At 53.8% G+C, this 15,287-nt stretch overlaps 2 protein-coding genes across 2 annotated transcripts in view; both read right to left on the bottom strand.

Annotated features, from left to right (window-relative positions):
- RPL22 (ribosomal protein L22) overlaps nt 1–15,287 on the bottom strand; it is a 382,415-nt gene that overhangs the window by 259,550 nt on the left and 107,578 nt on the right. The gene's annotated exons all lie outside the window — the stretch shown is intronic.
- Nucleotides 13,072–15,107, bottom strand: HES2 (hes family bHLH transcription factor 2). The gene is made up of 4 exons (XM_067566672.1): nt 14,757–15,107; nt 14,509–14,604; nt 14,059–14,152; nt 13,072–13,695 (listed from the first exon to the last, which is right to left on the bottom strand). Exons 1-4 carry the CDS (start codon nt 14,850–14,852, stop codon nt 13,415–13,417), a joined length of 567 nt encoding a protein of 188 aa, XP_067422773.1. The 5' UTR covers nt 14,853–15,107; the 3' UTR covers nt 13,072–13,414.

Genomic DNA, 15,287 nt, shown 5'->3' with positions numbered 1-15,287 from the left:
AGCTCATTACACTTTGAACTCCTGGAGGGATCTCATTTGTTACAGCTGTTTGCATGGAGTTTCAGATGCATTAACGGATTATGACAGACACCAGACCGAAACTGTGATCCCAGCTCCACCCGCAGGCTCAGGAAGACGCTCGCAGATTGCAGGGGTCACGCATGGAGATGGATTCATTTCCAGGTGATGCTCATTATGCGGGTTTTCCTGGCAGGAGATTTCTGGGTCAGCCTCCAGCTTTGTTCCTTTGAATTCCAGTTTTTTTATTCCTTTACCCCACGGCAGGAGCTAGGAACCCACAGATTTTCCTCCCCACACTTCAGAGCATAATATGACAAAGGCTCTGTCTTAGCAATGGGCAAAGTTTGGACCACTCTGGATAAGCACCCAAAAATTCAATGCTTCTCTGAACTTCAGCTAAACTTCGCCATGGCTGGCTTTGGGCTGGAAGACTCCTGAAGTTAGGTTTTGTCTGGAGATTTCTGCCCCTTCCAGTTCAGCTAGAAATGGTCAGAGAAGAAAACATCCCCGCATTTCAGAGCCGTAACCAAGGCTTAGCTCGGGTTTGATTCTAAACGCCAGCCGAGGTTTGGGGGAGGATTGGGAAGCCATTTGCCCTGGCACACCTGTTTCCCCACCCCTAGGGAGTCAGATGGAGTGGGACTAGCCCCCTTCTGCTGACAGGCCCACAGGAGGGGAAAGAAATCACTGTGATGGTCCAGAGATCCTTCCACCACAGCGGCCGGGTTTGCAGAACGGGCTGCAGAACAAGCAGAGGCTTTCCAGCCCTAGACCAAGGGATCACAGGAAGCCTTGGGGACCTTGAAGCTCCAGAGAGCCATGGAAATCCCCTGCTCACTGCTCTGCGTGAGGCCACCCTCACCGGGCTCCATGCTGCTGGCACAGGCTGTGTCAGGGTTGCAGCAGTCACTGGGTGGGACACTGGGTAGATGGGCCCATCCCCTAGGCCCACTGGACCCTCAAAGGACCCCCATGAGTCTGGTCAGAGAGATAGGCCATGCTGGGGCAGTAGCTGGCTCCCCTTGCCCATGAATGGGTCCCAGATGTTTGCAGACTTGCTGGGAGGTTCTTGCTTTGCAGCCATTCTAGGGAGCAGTATTTGCAATATCTGGAGCCAGGCTCAGACAGAGGCACCGCCTGCAGCAGCTGTCTCTGCAGCATGTTGAGCCTGAGTGAGCAGGGCCCCGTGAGGCAGGGCCAGCCAGACTGTTATGTGTATTGCACTAGGACCTAGAAGCCCCCAACCTCAATGTGCAGATACATAGGAAGAGCCAATCCCCACTCGGAGGAGCTTACAAGTTATCTAGCTCTTCACAGGCCTGTGTCATGTTGCCTCTGCAGTCTCTGCCCAATTGGAGGGGAGCTGGGGCGGTTCTCATGCAGCATCTCTGCACGGCCAAGGCCTGGCTGTGATTTGTGTGCCCTTGGAGCTGGTCCCATGTGACGCTGCTCTGCCCTACTGTTGCTTCCTCCAAGAGCCTGGCTGAAGTGAGGCGCACAACCCCAGACCCGTGTGTGAATCTGGGGCAAAGTCACCTTGCTCCTTTCCCACGCTTCCGAAGCCATTATTCAAAGGCTTGTTACCAATCCTTACAGAGCCTGGGGCGTGGCCTGGAACTCTGGAACCATCAAGCGAAACTGCTTACTCACCTGGAGCCACCGTGGGTGGCTGAGCTGCCTCTCTGGGCAGCAAGTCTAGGCAGCTCTCTGGATCCCTGCAGCGCTGAACACACATCGCACACACACAAAGGAGATCCCGCAGCCAGAGAAATGGACAGGCACACAACAATAGAGACACACCTACACAGATATGCAGTGACACAGAGACCCAGTGACAGACGGACTGACAAACCACAGAGATAGACTCACACGGAAACACCCAATGACAGAGAGATGGACAGACATACAGCTACAAAGCGGCACCCAGGCAGTGATGGAGAGATGGACAGACACACACAAACTCATGCACACACAGAGATGAACAGGCCCACCTGTGCTCATCTTTTACAGAGGCAGAGCGACAGCCCCACTGCAGACAGGAAAGTTCTGTTCTGTCGTTACATTCATTGTCAAAGCTGTAGGAAATGAGAAGGGATTGAATTCCTCAGCATATGGAGGATTCCCGCTGTCAGCAGAGCGCAATCTCCATGCACAGTCAATCCAGACGTAAGTGGGGGCAGCATCATGGATTCTGACTAGATGTTTGCAGTCCCATTGCCCCAGGATTTCATAGCTCAATGGTTACACCCTGCCCTACGTCCACATACAGAGATCCCATTCCTTTTCAGTGGAAGTCCAGCATGTGGACTGAGAGCACACCATGGGATTGCAGAAGGTTGTTCTACCCAGTGATGGAAGGAGGGACTGTAGAGTTTATTAAAGGAATATAGGGCCAAATGCTGCTCTCTGTTACAATAGGGTGAATGCAGACTCGCCACTGAAGGCAGTGAGAAACGGAGATAGAATCTGGAGCAGAATTTGCCCTGTTAAACCCAATAATGAACTGTTTACTCATCATATGCACACCTAAAGAAAACCATATTTTGACCTCTCCCTCTCTTTGCCAGAGTCAGGCCAACAGGTGCAAACACGCAGTGTGTCTGAGTCAGTTTGGCAGCCAGCCCTCCAGGGGAAGCAGTTTCACTTGTAAATTCCTTTACTTCTGCACAATCAATTTGACCCTCCAGATCATTTGTGCAGGGAGACAAATATCCCGAGAGCCTTTCAGTGCTCAGCAGGAGAGAACTGAATGGCAGAAACTCAGTGACTCAATCCAGCAGGAAAGAATGTGGCTGCCCTGCTGTTGACACGGTGCTGTGTGGAGCAAAGACTGTTTTGTATGCCAACAATATAGTCCTTCAATACACAGAGCCCCACATCATAATATCCCCACAAGGGATGCAAAGAAATCCCGAGCTAGGAGCTGGGACTTGGTGGCCTGCTTAGCAGAGTGAGAGACAAAAGGCTTACCACAGGAAAAAACATGTGCAAAAGCAGGGTTTGCCTTGGATGCTGGGTGAAAAACAGGAGCCATAAAAATGTCATCTTGCCACAATAAGGCTGAAATATTCCTTCAGAAACAGCAGTTCCCTGGCTGGGGGAGATTCCCAGCTGTTTACTTCAAGGGTGAAACATTTCTCCAGTCTCTGGGAGAGGCTGAGCAAACCAGCCACTTCCTGCAGGGCACAGTTCCAAGCAGAGCTGGTTTGCCTGCCATCCCAGGCAGCAGGCTGGGCACTGGCCTGCCATAGAAGGCTCTTGGGTTGGCAGAATAAATGGGCTTTGTGGCCTTGCTCCAAACAATTGGTAGAGTTCCAGACCCAGCTAACTCCAGTCATGGTTGTCAGTGATATCACAACCGTGGCAGACACATTTGTGACCCCCAGCGCACGGGTGGATCTGACCTCTCTCCTCCGGGGTTTTGTATGAGCGGAGGAAGAAGGCTCTCCGGGATGCACATTTCTGGACAATTATTGGCCTTGTGTTCTCTGATGATGAAAGTCACTTGACCTTCCACTCCATGCCTCTTAACACCACCTGAAGCCTGCAACGAGGGGGCCCAGATGCACTCCTTGCCAGGTCTCATTATTAACCAAGGGTTTCCATTGTCTGCAGCCACACTATGCTGAACAAAACCTTTTGGCTCACGAGGCTGACCCCACTGGTGTTTCCTGGTCTAAGAGCTGCAGCTAGCGGAGCAGCAACGGAAGCAGTGTCAGTCCTAGGAAGCTGGGCTAAGCTTCCCCACCATTGCTTCCCTGGCTCAGCTCTCCAGGTGTCAGCAATGTTTTAAGCACCAGGGGTCCAGCTTTCAGGTGCACTGAGCACCTCCCTGCATTTCCTAGTGGCGTCAGCTGGACACCTGTCACTGTTACACTGGACACATGTCAACTCTCACCCTGACAGGCTGAAGAGATGCTCTGAGCATGGTATTCACATTGCCAGCAGCAGCTGGCATCCTGTCTGCACTAAGGCCTCCAATATTGCCAGCATGGCGGTAGCAACCGTGGGAAGTTTTTGCAAAATTTTTCCTGTGTAGACAAGGTTAACAGCCACAAACACCCTGAAGAGGCAAGGAAACAGAGTTCAATCTGCTAAAACATGGAGGTGTTAACTTTCTCCTTAAGGGCTTCTCTGTCTTCCTCTCCTGTTTGTCTTACATTGGGTAATGGCTTTGCAACAGGTCCTGGTTTTCAGGAATGGGTGGGAGTGATGAGAACAACCCATAATTAAGTTAAACTGTAGCTGATGCAATTACTCTTCCGATAAGTGCTCAGATTTTCCCAGTGGTTAGTGAATGGGAACTAAAAGATGGGAAGTCCCAGTGCCCAGGTCATGCTTTTTTGCGGGAGAGGACGCTTGGAATGGACACATGAAAATCTGCACAGAGGGAATGATTTTCACGTTGTGTGTGCGGTTTCTGTTCCCGCCTTCTCCAGGCACGAGGATCACCTGCCCAAGGAAGGATTCTGTACAGTGAGATGTATGGACAGCAGGCTAGTGCAGGAAGGCTGCACGCCTTGCACCACTTCAGATGCGTGGGTCGAGTTGTTGACTCCTGGACTTGCAGAGACTGGTTTTTCTGGGGAAGAAACCTGCTCAGACCCTGCATGGGGCAGGGAGGGCAAATTTGGCATCACTGTGCCACGAGCATGCTGGCTAATTTAGTCTATCCCAGGTCCCGCCCAGCCTTTCCCAACTGGCAGGAAGGTTGGTCTGATGCAGGACCTGGCATGTGCAGGGGAGGGGAGAGGATGTAAACCTGAAGAGGAAGATAGGTGGACGCAGGGAGCAGAGGTCATGCATAGAGTGCCTGGGTGATTCCCAAGTTCTGCACATGACTGCGCATCTGGACAATCCGCACTCCTGTACTGCATTAGACACCATCGGGAGCATTCATGTTAAATAGGCCCCAAGTCTGCAACCGCCTACGCAGAGCAGTAGTTGTGACGCTGGCAGAGGAGGTGCCAGCTCACCCTGGGACCACCAACAATACCCAGCCTGGCTCCCCTGCCTGATCATATTGTTAAAGGAGCTGTTGGAATGATAAGAATGTGTTTAGACTTTAGTGAATGCTTGTGAGTTGCTGCCTGCCTTATTCACACTCATATCTGTATCCCATGTTGTAAGGTAATATCTGAGCAGTCACTTTGTAACTGTAATCAGCAGACAGGGAGAGAGACATTAACTAGTGTGAAACGCTGGTGCCCAGCAAAAGGTGTTATGTCCTGAAGACCCCTCGACACTGGATGGACTAGGGTGGAACATTAAAGAGGACCAAAGACTTCATTGTTTACTTCCACCCTCTCCCACAAAGATGAGTCTTGCAAGTGAATTTCTCCCATCCCCTGAGCTGGCAGCTGGAAGCAGAAGTGGGGGAAGGGAATAAAAACCCATCACTAGAAGGAACTGCATCTTAATGCTGCATAGATTCTAGGCATAAGCAAAAGATCCCCAGTACTTAGCCTGGGTTAGCCCAAAGGACATATAGAGCTCTCTTATTATAGAAGCTTCTAGTTCTTTTTGACACTTAAGATTGAACTCATGTGTGTTTATATATGTTTACCTGCTTTAACCTTGTGCGTAACTCATTTCCTTTTCCTATACAATAAATCCTGGTAGTTTATTGTAGGATTATCTGAAAGCATTGTCTTTGGTGTGAGATCTAACGTACAACTGACCTGGGGTAAGTGACTGGTCCTTTGAGACTGGAGTAATATGAATTATTGCTGTGAGCCCTGATGGAAGGAACTTTCTATCACAAATGTAAGCTCACCTGGGTGGCCAGACAGACCAGAGTACCTAAGGGCACTGTCTGTGACTCCATAGCTAAGCTGTTATAGTGCTGGAGGAGTTTACATTGGATAATTGGTTGGTGAAATCCAAGTACAGAACTCACCACTAATTTGGGGTTTGTGCCCTCGTTCTTAACTATCTGCCCTGAGGGTAGTGCTCATGCTCCGAGTCACTGCGGGACAGCTTAACAGTACTAGAAGCTTTCTACTGGTAAGTGGTAACGACCAGCAGTACTTCATATGGGTAAAGAAATACAATGATCAGAGAACATTCAAAGCTTCTGAGAATGATAAACTCTGAACCAAGTGCTAATTCACATTAGAGCCATTTACCTTTGTCTGGCAAGCAGGTGGTGTCCTCTAATAATAGGTAGCATTTTTCAAACAATTAACCCTCAACACTGCTGGGAGATGGGCTAATCACTTAATGTCTCTGCCTCAGTAAAAGGAGAAGGTTGAGATTTGTCTAATACCAGAGCTGGGATTAAAACTTTAGTATTGCTGGCTCCCAGTCCTGTGACTGAATGAGGAGTCTGCAGTGTATCGGTAAGGAAGCCCAGCAGCAACCAGTCATGAGGTCTGTATTTTTCTTTCCATCAAGGATCATTATTTATTGGCCAGGAGCAAATCAGTCACCCCTGCATCTCCTGTGGGCCCAAAAATAATGGGGGTTATCTTCAGACTGGTTGGAGTATTTAATTGTTGGGAGTGGCTGATAGCAGGCTACAGGAGGACACCACCTCTAAGTTTCCAATCAGCTGGTCAGATACTTCATGACTGTGTGGTGAGCAAGGAAAGTCAGAGATGCACCCAGGGGAATTCTCCTGTGGGTCTGGATCTTGATCACTTTCTCTGGCTTTGAAAAGATGCCATTTGTAGGAGGGGAATGCTCTAAAGACAGAACTTCATCCCAAATCAAACACTACTTGGCCAGCTGGGATCAATCTGCACTGAGGGTTGCCATGGTGCCTGCCAGCTTGGCATTCAAATGAGATAAAAATTCTCCTCTCCAAAATACCAACTCCTCCCTCTCTTGCTCCAGAACCCTTATTTGAATCACACCTGCCCTGAGTCCAGAACCACTGGTCCCAGCTAGCGCCAGACTTTCAGGAGCCCTGAGCACCTGTAACTCCACTTGGAACCAAAGGGAATGGCACATGTTCAGCACCTCTGAAAGTCAGACCCTTGGTGCGTATTCAGAGACAGCAGCTAAATCAAAGAAAGGGGCCAGGATGGGAAAACGCATTGGGCAGAGGGGTCGTTTTCTCCAGTCACCTTCCCAGTGGTGCTGAACTCTTATTCACCCTTCAGCTAGCCTTTCCTTCCTCCAGTTTGCTGTGACTCAGAGGGAAAGATGGTAACACAACACAGCAGAGTTGTCACTGCCAAGTGGGAAGGGAAATGAGGAAACAGAAGCCCCTCAGTGGCTAAGGCCAGTTGCAGCCAGATGCCTGGTGCAATATACAGCCTCACCTAGTGCAGCCTATTGCCTGCAACAGGCATCCCCCAGCAAGGCATCCCTCAGTCAAGGTCAGGCCCTTAGACAGCAGGAGAGTCACCCACAGCTGATCCTTAGAAAGGCAGATTCCAGGAGTTCCTGTTACGGCTGGTCTCACAGGTCTGTCACTTATCACAGTAGCACCTAGAGGTCCCAGCTGAGATCAGGCCCCCACAGTGCAAGGTGTGGTACAGCTGGTCAGAGCATCCCTGCCCCAGACAGCTTGCAGTCAGAATACACCACCCATACTAAGGGGAGGAAGGGAGGATCATGATCCCTATGTGAAGGGGCATCCCTAGCCTGGGGTGCTCTCCTGCAGCAGGCCTTGGCATGACAGAGGCACCTGCCTCAATGTCCCCTTCTGTTTGCCTACAAAGGAACAGTGACTCACCTCTGGGCATAGCTTCCTCACATACTCCAGTTCAGTAGCTCCCCAAACACTTGTATTAACAGCCCTCTTGACAAGCCCACCCCAAACATTCAAAGTACAACAGTTCCTCCAGGCCCCTCTTCAGAGACAATACCCCAGGTCCCCATCCAACAGTTAATGGCAGCTGTGGGTTCCCAGTCCCTTCTGCCCCACTCGCAGGCCTCACTCTCCAGCCTGCACACAAAAGTGGCCACTCTCCTGGATCTTACCACAGCCCCCCCCAGCAGGTCTCCCCCAAGAGAGCCCCCAGTGTTTCACTCCCTCAACCAAACCACCTGCGACTCCTACCCCTGCTCAGGGCACAGCCCTCTCAAGGTCACCCACTTGCTCCTAGGCTCAGCTTCACCCAACCACACTGGATCTTGCCCCTTTGCCCAGGGTCACAGACTGAGCCTCCCACTTACCAGGGGTCCCCACAGCCAGTCAGTTCTCCCCAGCAGCTCCCTCCACCATGTCACCCAGCCCCCAACAGTTCCCAGCCACACACTCCCATTGCAGTCCAGCTCCCCTAGCCACAGGTACTCCTTACCTGCCAAATGCCTCATGGGGGTCAGCAGACCAGTCACAGGTGCACTGACTAGCCTCTTCCCTCTTAAAGGGCCAGCATCACCCGCTGGCATCCCATTTAACAAGCGAGGAACGGAGTCTTGGAGTGATGTGGTGTGATGGTCTGGGGAATCTGTCTGTACAACTTATGATATTGTGACATTGTCCTTATGAAAAATGACGTGTCCTAAAATGCCTCTATGTCTTGCTGCACCCACCATTGCTGACAAGCCTGTGTGCATGTTTCTCCCAGACCAGATACAATGGGGAGTAGTTGGAGGTAATGACTGTACTCTGAAAAGTCAATAGGTATGCTAAGGAGAAGCTGAGAGAAGCCACTTCCTCCAGCTTGTCTGGGTGGGGACTAGAGTTTGGGGGGGTGAGGGGAGAAGGGAGGAAGGGGGTTGGAAAGTTACCAGCAGCAGGACAAAGAAACCAGGTATTGATGGTGGGACATATAAACTTAGGCCATGCACAGATGGAAGGTTTGGGCGGGAGAGCAAGAGATGGAACAGAGGGGTTGGATTTAGCTGTGGAACCGACCCAGGCCAGAGAGAGCAAACTGACCGAAAGGGGAAGAGAGGTTCCATGGCTCAGAACTGCCTGCAACAGAAGGGTCCTGGGTGTCCCTGAGGAGCCAATGTAAAGAATGCTGCAGGGTGGTGGGGAAACTGAAGCAGGTAAATGCATATAAGGGTTGTGCAGATCTTAAGTCACCGAAGCACGAGCAGCCATGCTGTGGCGCCCTGTGCAAAGGCTGTCAATTCTGCCTTGAGTTAATGAGTGGACCCAGAACTCCCACACGCCTGCGGTTCTGAGGACGGTTGTGATAAAGTTATGGGGGATCTGAGGGTCAGCACTAGCAACAGGAGCTAGGCGGTGGGACCGGGAGGTCCCAGAAGGATCTCTGCACCCCAAGAGTGTGCATAGGGACCCTGCTGTACTCAGTTCAGACTCCAGAGGCTTAAAGCACACACAACCCAGTAAGATGGTGGGATGCCAAGAGGGTGCACTTGACTAGATGTGCGACACTTGCTAGGTTCACACAGGAAATCGCCTGCAGAGCCAGGAATTGAACACACATCCCTGTCCAGTGCCTGAAGCACAAGACCATCCTTCCCCACATACTGTTACCACCTCACTGTGACTCCAGGGGCCAGAGCGTTCTGACATCCCTTGCTTTCCATAGCCATAGTCTCTTTGCAAGCCCTCCCTTGCGCTGCAGAACCTGAGGGGGCAGTTGGGTTAAGCACCAGAGCTAATGAAGATACTGACCCACAAGCTGGCCTGGCTTCTGCAGCATGGGTGTGAGCAGGTAGATGGACATTGTGGCTGAACTCTGGGGAGAGTTCAGAGAGGGGAAATATTAGCCTCATGACATGCAGCTGGCCACCACTGGCCACGAGTTCCATGCATGGGTGAGCATGGCATGGAAAGACGGGGGTTGGGCAGGGCAGTGTGGGGAGAGTGAATTGCCATTAACTTCCCCTAGGAATGTCTGACTCCCGTTGAAAAGAGCATTAAGTGCTGCTGCTGGGATGCTGCTATTGCGCAGACCCCCTGCCTTTGTAGGCACAGACAGAGGCACTGTGTACACGTGAGTGGCGGGGCAGGCGTGCTGATGTCATAGAATCATAGAATATTAGAGTTGGAAGGGACCTCAGGAGGTCATCTAGTCCAACCCCCTGCTCAAAGCAGGACTAACCTCAGCTATATCATCCCAACCAGGGCTTTGTCAAACCTCAGCTTAAAAACCTCTAAGGATGGAGATTCCACCACCTCCCTAGGTAACCCATTCCAGTGCTTCACCACCCTCCTAGTAAAAACCTTTTTCCTAATGTCCAACCTAGACCTCCCGCCCTGCAACTTGAGACCGTTGCTCCTTGTTCTGTCATCTGCCACCACCGAGAACAGCCTAGCCCCATCCTCCCTGGAACCCCCTTTCAGGTAGTTAAAGGCCGCTATCAAATCCCCCCTCACTCTTCTCTTTTGTAGACTAAATAAGCCCAGTTTCCTCAGCCTCTTCTCATAAGTCCTGTGCTCCAGCCCCCTAATCATTTTTGTTGCCCTCCGCTGCACTCTCTCTAACTTGTCCACATCCTTTTTGTATTGGGGGGCCCAAAACTGGACACAATATTCTAAATGCGGCCTCACCAATGCTGAATAGAGGGGAATAATCACTTCCCGTGACCTGCTAGCAATGCCCCTCCTAATGCAGCCCAATATGCCATTAGCCTTCTTGACAACCAGCGCACACTGCTGACTCATATCCAGCTTTTTATCCACTGTTACCCCCAGGTCCTTTTCTGCAGAGCTGCTGCCCAGCTCGTCGGTCCCCAGTCTATAGCTGTGCATGGGATTCTTCCTTCCTAAGTGGAGGACTCTGCACTTGTCCTTGTTGAACCTCATTAGATTTCTTTTGGCCCAATCCTCCTCATGCAATGTACAGTGCCCCAGCTCAGCTCCACCATTCCTGGAGGAGAATGTTGGCCCAAGAGCAGCTCTTAGCTGCTGCAAGTTTTCCGAGTCATTTCCCCACACGTGGGAGAGGAGGAGGTGATAGGACTGTAATCAGGAGGGCAATGACACCATGGGCTGTGGAGGTCTGCAGCTCAGGTCCCTCGCATCACGTGTAGTCCCGGGTGTGAGGACACTGCTGTGCCTCTCAGTGCTGTAATTTCCTAGGAACACACAGCCTTTGAGAGCAGCTCCTCTGGGATTTAGGAGGGTGCCCAGTTACGGGAGGAACTAAAACTTCTCAGGCCTGGGCAGAATTGGACTCAGTCTCCAGAAACTCAATGGCTCAGGACAACTTTCAGATTCCCTCCTGCTCTGCTCTTGGGCCCAACCTGCAAGGGCAGGTTGTTTGTCTGGTTTGTACCAATCTACCTCCTTTAATAAAGAGATCTGCAAGTGTCTGCTACCTCCCAGCCTGTCTATCTGGAAGTTCTTGCACACCGCGGGCCTTTTTCCCCAAAGGAGGGAGGGGTTCATCCCCTCAGAGCAAGTGCAGCAGCTGTATGCCACGGTCACTCTCCTGCCCTACCATGGATTTGCAAGGGCCCCCAGGAGCCAAATTCAAGGCCTGCGAAAGGTGCTGGTTTGCAAACCTGCAAGATTAGGGACAAGACCAGACATGAGCGTAGTAGCTGAACAATATGAGGGATGCCTGAATGTTGCATCAGGAAGAGAGTTTGTGCTGCAGCATGTTGGAGCAATTAGCACGATGCCTGGGCTGAGACTGGACTGAGGGGTGGGTTAGTGTGGGTAGCAAGTGTTCAGTGCCTTCTTCTTTCGAGAGCAATTTGGAAACACGTTTGCAGGCAAATGTGTTTCCAATCCGTACTGATCAAATAGGCTAGGAATATTCTTCCAAAGAAAAGAGTGTATTTCTGTGAACTCTGCTGCTGGGAATGTTAATCTGACAATGTAATTAACATTTCCAACCCACCCCAAAGCTAAGCATCCATCTCTGCCTCCTTTCTAGGCTCCTGGAACCCACAAGGCCTAAAACTCACATTCGTGACCCCTCAAAGTGCAGAGACCCCAAAGCAGTGTGGAAACCTGGTGAGTAGCCAAACCTCCTCAGGTAGGCAGTGTTCCACCTGAAATTACCAGCCCTGTTTTTGGTTATAAATGAGAAAACCTCACGATTTCTGATTCAGAAAGAAATATATCTACAAGTAATGCTAGAGCTGAGAAGCTGGACTTTAACAGTAGGACAATAACGTGCAATTGGGTGGGACGGGGGGGGGGGAGGGAGGGACTTGCACCAAACACTTAATGGTGAGTAAGTATTATCAGCCACAATTTACAGCTGGGGAAACTGAGTTAGCTTAATGCCGACATTTTCAAACCTGGGTGCCTCAAATGAAGCACCTAAGCAAGGGGCCGATGGCCAGCAGTGGTGAGCCCCCATCCCCCACTGGGGCATGCCATCTCTTGGCACCTACATTTGAAAAGGCAGGTTTCCATTGCTTGGGTATAGTCCCGCACTGAGCTAGCAGCAAAGACAAGATGAGGCCCCAGGGCACCTGACTTCTAGCCCCAGTCCTGGCCAGGCAGGAGTACTGAGCCCTGGCCAGCCACCTCCAACTCTATCCAGTGCTTTGATGATGGAAAACTCCAAGTATGATACTAGCTGCCCTCTTGCCCATGTCCCTGTTTAGGTCTCAAGAGGAACATCCACATTCATCTCCCTGCTGCCGATAGGTGAACCCTCACTAAACCCATCCTTGAGTCACGCCAGAGGCCGTGTGCATCCACCCCAAACAGACTCTAGGTCGAGACTAGTGTCCTAACCAGGACACCACATAGTGATTCGTTGGCATCCAGGAGGGTGGCAGAGGTCTCAGTGGAGGAAGGCAACATTTTCATGCCCTAGCTGGTGCCACTGCTCAATGGTGATTGGTGCATGGGGGGCCATCTGCTTACCTTACCCCGAAGGCAACGGGTCACATGCTGGTGCCGCATCTGCTTGGCTTAGTTCCAGCATTGGGCTCCAGACATAGCCGTGGACTTGCAGTGCCTCTGCCAGCAGCTACACCCCCCTTGTCCTCTCCAGCCCTGCTCCCCTTCTGCTGCGGGGAGCAGTGTTCCCACGCTGCTGCACAGCTGGATGAAGTCCCCCTGTGGCAGGAGCCCCCAGGATGAAGGGAACATGGGATCTAGGTTTTGGACTGGTCCCTGCACAGGGTCAAAGCTCCCAGACCCAGCCAGCAATGCAGGGCGTGGCGCAGCTTGCTTGTGCCCAGGCCTCACATCACCACACGCCGGGCCACTTCAGTCAGAGCATTTTATTTGTAAGAAACAATATAAAGTATCTCCCTCTTAGTAAAATATAGTGACTCAAGAGCAAGTGCCAGTCCCGCCCCTGGCCAGACGAGCAGGCATGCAATTCACAGATGAGGAAACAACCCTTTGGGTTGACCAGGTTTCACCTCTCCCTGATGCCTTTTAGCCCACCTTAGGACTCAAGTGTTGGGCTGTGCAGGCCCAGGCAGGGCTGCAGGCATTATTTACACTCTGAGGAGGAACAGGGAGCAATCAATGTACAAATAAATAGCTGGGCTCCGCTATGTACAGGCTATGTACAGGCACGTATGTGCAGAGTCTCGCCTGGCTCTACCAGGGCCTCCAGAGGCCGGGGCTTGCAGCTTGGTGGGGAGGGGGTGAGGCCTCCAGCAGCCTCCTGGCTGGGCGGGATGGCGCTGCCCTCTGCAAGGCTGGGCACAAGTCCTTGGGGGCACTGCAGTCCTGGCTGCCGCTGGGCTCAGTGCAGGACCTTTGCAGGTGCTCCAGCAGGCAGCTGCCCAAGTCTCCGTCCAGGAGGTGGAACTTTGCCAGCAGGCCGGTGAGGCAGGACAGGCAGGCTCGATACCCTTCTCGGTAACTCTCCGCAGGGGCTGGAGGAGACAGACACAAGTCACTGCTCAGCCAGGGAGCCAGGCCCACCTTGGCCAGCCCATGGCCAGGAAAGGCCCCAACTGCATTCCTGGCCCAGACCCGGCTCCCAGGGGAGGTGCCCTGCGCATGGAGACGGCCTAGGGGCAGGTAGTTAGAGGCCCTCAGACAATGGATAGGAAGGGGAACTCCAGGGAGCTGGAGGAACAGGAGGCCTGGCTGGAGGCTCCTGGGCCCCAGGGCGGGGATTCCCCAGGCTGAGAGATTTGAGGAGGGCTTGGCCTTGGCCTTGTCCTCCGGGCTCTGCCCGGACCCGCGTGTCTGGATAGGAGGAGGCAGCGCGGTGCCCGGGCACTGCCACTCACCTGGGGCCGGGGGGCAGGGGGCGGGGATCTCCTTGAGGAACTGCACGGTCATCTCCAGAATATCCGCCTTCTCCAGCTTGGAATAGCGCGAGCTCTGCGGGAGGAGGGACAGGTTAGGCGGCGCCCGGCCGGGAGCGCAGGGCGCAGAGCGCGGCGGTGGCCCGGGGAGCTCAGAGCGCGGTGCTTGGGGAGCGCAGGGTGCAGGGCGCAGAGCGCGGTGCTTGGGGAGCGCAGGGTGCAGGGCGCAGAGCGCGGCGCGGCGCAGGATGCAGGGCGCAGAGCGCGGTGCTTGGGGAGCGCAGGGTGCAGGGCGCAGAGCGCGGCGCGGCGCAGGATGGAGGGCGCAGAGCGCGGTGCTTGGGGAGCGCAGGGTGCAGGGCGCAGAGCGCGGTGCTTGGGGAGCGCAGGGTGCAGGGCGCAGAGCGCGGCGCGGCGCAGGCTGGTACTCACGTCTTTGCGGATGAGCGGCAGGATGAGGGTCTTCAGCTGGTTCAGGCTCTCGTTGATGCGGGCTCGCCTGCGCTTCTCCATCAGCGGCTTGAGGGTCTGAGGGCACACCAGGGCAAGCGTCAGTCCGGCGCAGCGGGGGCCCGAGGGGGAGTTGAGGGGGAGGGTCAGAGAGGGGGCGCGGATCCGGGGAATATGGGGCGCTGGGGGCAGGTTCAGGGGACTCTGGTGCTTGAGGCACCCTCGCTCACCTTCCGCAGTTTCGTGGCCTCCCCCGTTTTCCTGCGCGCCCCGAGCCCGGAGCGGTAGCTCCGCCCTGCTTCGGGCGCGCTGCTGTGCGGGGACATGGGCCGATGCAGGGTCGCTGAGCTCTGTCCGGGCAGAGCTGCTGGAGGCAGAACCGAGCTCCCAGCTAGGCAGGGCCGGGCTTTTTATGGAGCCGCCTCCGCTGGGCCCCGCCTCTCGGCTTTGTTACCAGGCGGGAGAGGGACGCCCGGAGCAGGGCCGGTTAGCAGCCCCATCTGCTCTGCCCTCGGCTATGGGCGTCCAGACGTGGGGCACCCAGCGCAGCCTGGCGCGGAGCGATGGGCGGCCGGGCCCCAGCAGCCCCTAGCTCCGCTCCCCGGCCCCACGCCAGCGCTGGCTTTCGAGTGACTCCTCAGCGCAGGCATCGCTCTGGATTGCCGTGCCCCACGCCGCGCCCGGCCCCACCGCACGCCCGCAGACACGCGTGTGGCCACGGGGAGCGGACGGGACAGACAGCAGCCGTGGGTAACGCCCGG

This window comes from Emydura macquarii, unplaced genomic scaffold (genome assembly GCF_026122565.2).
Source record: "Emydura macquarii macquarii isolate MOO-44397 ecotype Brisbane River unplaced genomic scaffold, CSIRO-AGI_Emac_v2 contig_2768, whole genome shotgun sequence".
Lineage (NCBI taxonomy): Eukaryota > Metazoa > Chordata > Testudines > Chelidae > Emydura > Emydura macquarii.
This window is presented reverse-complemented; position numbering and strand designations above follow the sequence as displayed.